The following is a 5704-nucleotide window of genomic DNA, read 5'->3' on the forward strand; positions in this document are numbered from 1 at the left end:
TAAATGGTGCCTCGTTTAGTGCATCACAGACATCTAGCATTGAACTAGAGGGAGCTAGATTGCCACAATGTAGTGATTGCACAAACAGATGGAGGGATAAGTCACCGGTGGGGCACATTTTATAGGGTGCTATTCGACAAACAAAAGATTACTCATCTGCAATGCAAATACGGCATCTCACTTGCTCACAAAGCACATTGGCCAAATAGAAGTCACAATAGTATGCCTAGAGGAGATAAATCATAAAGGGCATAATTTCATTGAATGGATGGACTATTGGATAATACTGTTGTGGTCTACCTAGAGCACAGAATAATACATTTCTCATTAGAATTGCACAAATTAATGACCTTTAAATTATTCTACTAGAAAGTTCATAGTTTTCAATGGTACGATACTTTTTTTGTATTATTTAAGGAAATCAAAGTGCAGTGACATAGAACTTTCTAGAATGAATTTGTGTACACAACAATTGGACTTCTCACGTTATGAGTGCCATCCGACCACACAAGTGATGCAGATAACCTGCTAGTAACTTTTAATCCTTTCCCAGACACAGTCACAATGAAAGACTTCTTTTCACCCGAAGACTTGAAGGAGAGTGTACCAGGTTTCACGCTAACTTTGATATCAGAATCTGCAACGTCTACTTTAGCCACATACGTTGAATTACCAGGGCCAACATTCGTTACTGTTCTGGGAAACTCAACTGTAAATTTTTTTACTGCATTCACTTGAGCTTGTATTGAAGGGTAATTCAAATCCTTTGGAGATCCTGTAATATGCTTTGGACATGTACCAAAACTGGTAATGTTGATACTGCAAAGCATTTTTAGGTAGTCATCTTTAGATGCTTCATAAACTAGACCAGGAGCTTTTGCTTTCACTGGATTGATATGGCCAGCCCCAAAAGCAAATTCACCATCTTCATATTGACCTTGTATAGTGGCATTCATTGGCCAAGCTAAAGGACAAGAACATATAGCGCGCAATAAGTTATAGTCATAAATTTGGCAAAGAAATGATTGAGCAGAAAATGTGGCAAGTGAGATATACCAGTGGTCATCAGGGCAGATTTGATGGCGGATGGAGACCAATCAGGGTGAAATGTCTTAATATAGGCAGCTGCGCCGGTTACATGTGGACAAGCCATGGAGGTTCCAGATAATATACTGTATTTTGCATGCCTCTTATCCTCATTGAATGAAGAAGGTGAACCATCAGGGGAAAATGCTGCCAAAATTTCTATTCCTGGAGCACTTATATCTGGCTGTAGTGTTTATGAAATATATGTATTAGAGAATCCAATGTCAGAAAGGCACAACTAGAGAAAGAAATGGAGATATGCAGATGATTGATGCATAACCTTCAAAATATCTTCTAAAATGCTGTTTGGCCCGCGTGAAGAGAAGGAAGCAACCACAGGAGCATGTGTATCTTTATTGGTTTCACTTTTTAGTATACTTCCTTGTGGGTTTCTGAAAAAAACATGACCATGAAAAGTTAATTGAGGAATCATGTAGCGTTTTTTTTTTCTTTTTCTTTTTTGCCAATCTTATATGCCATTAATCAGCATATATTAAAATTCTCATGAATTCAAGTTAAATGTCAATTTTAGATCTAAATGATCTGCAAAAATAAAACATTGCAAGATCAAAGAGGAAATAACTATTAGAATCCTTACTTTGTAGAGTTCAAGAAAGACTGAAGCACACTGTATTGGTCAGTTGCCAAAATAGATGCAGGTAACGGTAATACAAAAGAAACATCTTTTTGACCATCGCCTAAAATGATTGTCCCAAGGGCGCCAACTCTAGAAGTTTCTTTAATTGCATTTGGATCATTACATACGACAATTTTTCCTTCCACCAATCTGCTATCCAAACAACCTTCTATGCAATGCCTAATATTGAAAATGACAAGCAAAGTTCTTAGCTTTATTAAGAAAATTTGGAGTTAGCAATAAGCAAAAGAGCAAAAATTACCCAGCTAAAATATCAGAACAACTTCTTGAAGCAGCTTTCCCATATACCAAAGGGAATTTAGTTCCATTCAGTGTGAAAGAATTTACTGCATTTCCCTGATAACAAAAAATGAAACTGTGACACAAATACACTAGAATGAAAAGAAATATATATACATATATATATAGTATTTTTCAAAAAGGTCCAATTCATCTAGTTTCTATGTAAGAAATTTAGTGGTTAACAAATTTCAAATTTGAAGACGACGTTCAACCATGAGGATATTTAGGACACGGCTTCACGCTGAATAGTCTGGTATCTTCTTTTTCATTTTTTCTAATGATTGTCTGGCAAATTAAATGTATTTATAAAAGATTAAACATTTCATAGAGGCTTTTAGAGCTACACCCAAAATTATTCAAACAGAGTTAAGGAATACAATCATTCTAAGGAAGTCCTAGAACTGCATAGGTTGATGTCCTATAATTAAAGGTATCATTGAGCCACAGCAGTGTCAGTGACTGGAAAGAACAAAGTAAAGAGAAACGGTTATAGATGAAGATACTTGTCATCAAGCAAAGAAAACATTTTAAGGGAATTATGAGGATAAAATTAAATTAAATGCGAAAGATGAAGATACTTACAGTGAGTGTCTTTCCATTTGCAAGAACAACCTTAGTAATAATTTTACGATCTGTGCTGCTGGCTGCTACGGAGAACAACCATGGTGCAACACTTGATACTGATGATACAGAAGGACCTTCGTTTCCAGCTGAATTAACGGTGAGTATACCTTTCTCCATTGCATGAAAAGAACCAATAGAAATAATATCAGATTTAACAGCTATTGGTTTTCCGCCACCTAGTGAAATGGAAATGAGGTCAACCCCATCTGCGATCGCATCATCAAAGGCAGCAAGGACGTCTTCGCCTGCACACCCAATAGAATCACAGACTTTGTATGCAGCAATCCTTGCGGACGGAACCCCTCCTCGCGCGATGCCCTTTGCCACTCCATAAAAGCTTGCATCTGGTACTTTGCTACCAGCTGCTGTTGAGGCAGTATGGCTACCATGGCCTTCCTCATCCCTTACGGAACTATTTTCATCCGAGGAGTAAGCTCGAGCTCCAATAATCTTACTGCAGATTTTACATTTCACATTGTTCATTATGTTAGTATTTTTAGTATAAGTAGTGTCAAAGATATGTTAATACTGGGTTTGAGTTTAGTATGTGCATTGTTATAAGTGGCCCAATTTAGTGTAAAACTCATCTACGCTTAAACAAATCCTATATATATATATATATATATACACACATACACACACACCATACTAGGGGTTTTTCTATTTCACACAATTCTTATATCAAAGATGTAGCCGTTTAGGACTTCATCTCCATTAGATTATGTGTTCCTAAAAGTAAAACATAAAGAAAAAATAAAAATAAAAACCCTTAATAATTTAGATTTGTAACTCATTCAACTCATTTCATAAAAATAATCATTGCCTTTATTTTTAGGAATTTTTCCTTTACCTTCGTTTGGAAATTCATAAAGAAATGGAATGTATTTAAGTAAGGCAAATAAATAGAAAAAAAAATGAATGAAATGAAATTAAGTAATCTTATTTGGATGTTTTAACATAAAGAAATGGAAAGGAATGTATCATTATTTGAGAATAACATAGAGGGAAATGAATGAATCATTTAATGACAATATAATTATTTAAACCTTATTTTAAAATAAAGGGCTAACTATATAAGAATATTTTAAAAGTTTTTGTAAAAAAAATTATTAAATCTAATTCTATTCTCTCCAATTCCTCCCAATTTTGGGGGGAATGAAAATTTTAGGTTTTGAAGTAATAGAGAAGAATAAGTATTCCCTTCTATTAATTTCATTCACTCCCAGTTAAACTTTCAAACAAGGAAATTAACTTTTTTTCCCCTCCACAAAAACTCTCAAGGGAATTAAAGAATATCCTAAATTTTTTTTTCAATTCCATTATTTTCCCTTCTCCCAAACGAGCTATTAAAAAACTAGTGATTAATTGCTCTACTCTCCTTGGCTTTGCAAACACAACAATTCTACTCTTCTCGACAGCTGAGCTCGTAGTCGCGACAAGTGTCATTCATTGCTCTCTCTCTATTTATTTTTCTCTTTTTTATTATCATTTCAAACTCTCTCACTTCATTACTCTCATCTTAGCATTCTCAGTTCTCATTTTATCTCTTATCAATCCATTTTTGCCCTTTCATTTTGTTAGTTGAAGGAAATTGTAAAATTATATATATTTGCATGTTCTTTTTTTTTTTTTTTTTGGTGATAGGAATATATTCAAGTTCTCTTTCTATTCAATTTTGTATAATTTAAGTTTCTTAATAAATAATAACTACCCTAGAAAAATTTCCTAGAGTCACCAATGGTAGGAACCCAAAAATCATACAATGATTTTCATCTTTTTCATGGTGTAGGGTAGGAAAATTATTCAAAAGAAAAATCATAATATTATTCTGGGAGAAAGGAGATTACTTGTTGCAAGTAAAGTTGCTGCCACCTTTACAAGCGCCCTTCCATTTCTTAGGTGGCGGACCATAACCTTTATCGCTGAAACTTTCAGACTCAGGCCAAATTCCAGTATCTAGAACACCAATTATTACGTCACTCTCGACAGTAGGATTTCGTTTTGCCGTTTCGGTTAAACCGATGAATTCCCATGATCTTGTTGTTTGAAGTTGGAGAGTTCTACTTGGAAAGACAGATAGCACTTCCTTCTTGCCTGCACATTATTGTCAGTATACTAAGAAATAAGTTATTCCAATAACACCACGTTAAACACTAGAATGATGGGTGTTATTTTTCAAAGAAATTCAAACACACAATAGAAAGGGGGGGTGGGGGGAAGAGAGAGAGAGAGAACAAAATAAATAATAAATCACTTACTAGCAATTCTTTGTTGCTCTTCATTACTGAGTCTGGCTGCAAATGCATTGAAACTCCTAGTATAGCTTCTAACTATGGACTCAGTGGCGGCACTGCGAGGATAGAATTGAAGAAATGGTCAAAAACTTAAATCTTTCCTCTTTTTGGCTATTTCTTCTTTTCAAATAAAAAGAGATAAGACCTATATATGTAGAAGTCTTAACAGTAAGATTTGAGAGCATAGTTGATGTAAGGATGCTAGTCCCATAGCACCAAATCATTGCATTTGCATACGTAATAGAATTATGGATTGGCAATTATACAAGACTATATGGTAATTTACCATCCTAAAAGGTGCAGTATTAATTTTATAGATAAAAGGTAAAACACTATGAACTGTTACCTTTCCCCAAGAATTTCTTCAAGAAGGCTGAGATGGTGAAATGTAGGAGAATATTGACCTTCTGGTAGTGAACCCATGTACACAATGTAAACATCTTTCTCTTTGTCTGTAGCACCACAACAAATGCTGTGGGCGGCGACCAATAGAATCAAAAGGAAACGGTAAGGAGATATAATGCTAGACATAGCAGTCATTATGCTGGGATTTAAAAAATGAAGAGGTCTGAACTGATATTTATGATATGAATCCATGAGAATTGCCATTCATACGACTGTTCTTTCCTTTTGAATAGCCAAACACATTTCTGGCAATGACAATACAGCTCACTAGCCAGGCAAAGAATTTATGGGGCCTCAAATTTTAATATGTTTCCTTTTTAAATTGGTGCAAAAGAATCTTGATCTATAAGTAACA

At 34.7% G+C, this 5704-nt stretch overlaps 1 protein-coding gene across 1 annotated transcript; it reads right to left on the reverse strand.

Annotated features, from left to right (window-relative positions):
- Positions 1 to 339: 339 nt before the first annotated feature.
- LOC136070654 (subtilisin-like protease SBT4.3) lies at positions 340 to 5484 on the reverse strand. Its single transcript, XM_065780885.1, has 9 exons — positions 5291 to 5484; positions 4909 to 5000; positions 4498 to 4744; positions 2609 to 3104; positions 1986 to 2080; positions 1685 to 1903; positions 1367 to 1478; positions 1057 to 1270; positions 340 to 964 (listed from the first exon to the last, which is right to left on the reverse strand). The coding sequence occupies exons 1-9, from the start codon at positions 5482 to 5484 to the stop codon at positions 447 to 449; spliced, it is 2187 nt and encodes a 728-aa protein (XP_065636957.1). The 3' UTR covers positions 340 to 446.
- Between the last annotated feature and the right edge of the window lie 220 nt (positions 5485 to 5704).

The sequence above is a fragment of the Quercus suber genome, unplaced genomic scaffold (genome assembly GCF_002906115.3).
Source record: "Quercus suber isolate HL8 unplaced genomic scaffold, Cork oak 2.0 scaffold_250, whole genome shotgun sequence".
Classification (NCBI taxonomy): Eukaryota; Viridiplantae; Streptophyta; class Magnoliopsida; order Fagales; family Fagaceae; genus Quercus; species Quercus suber.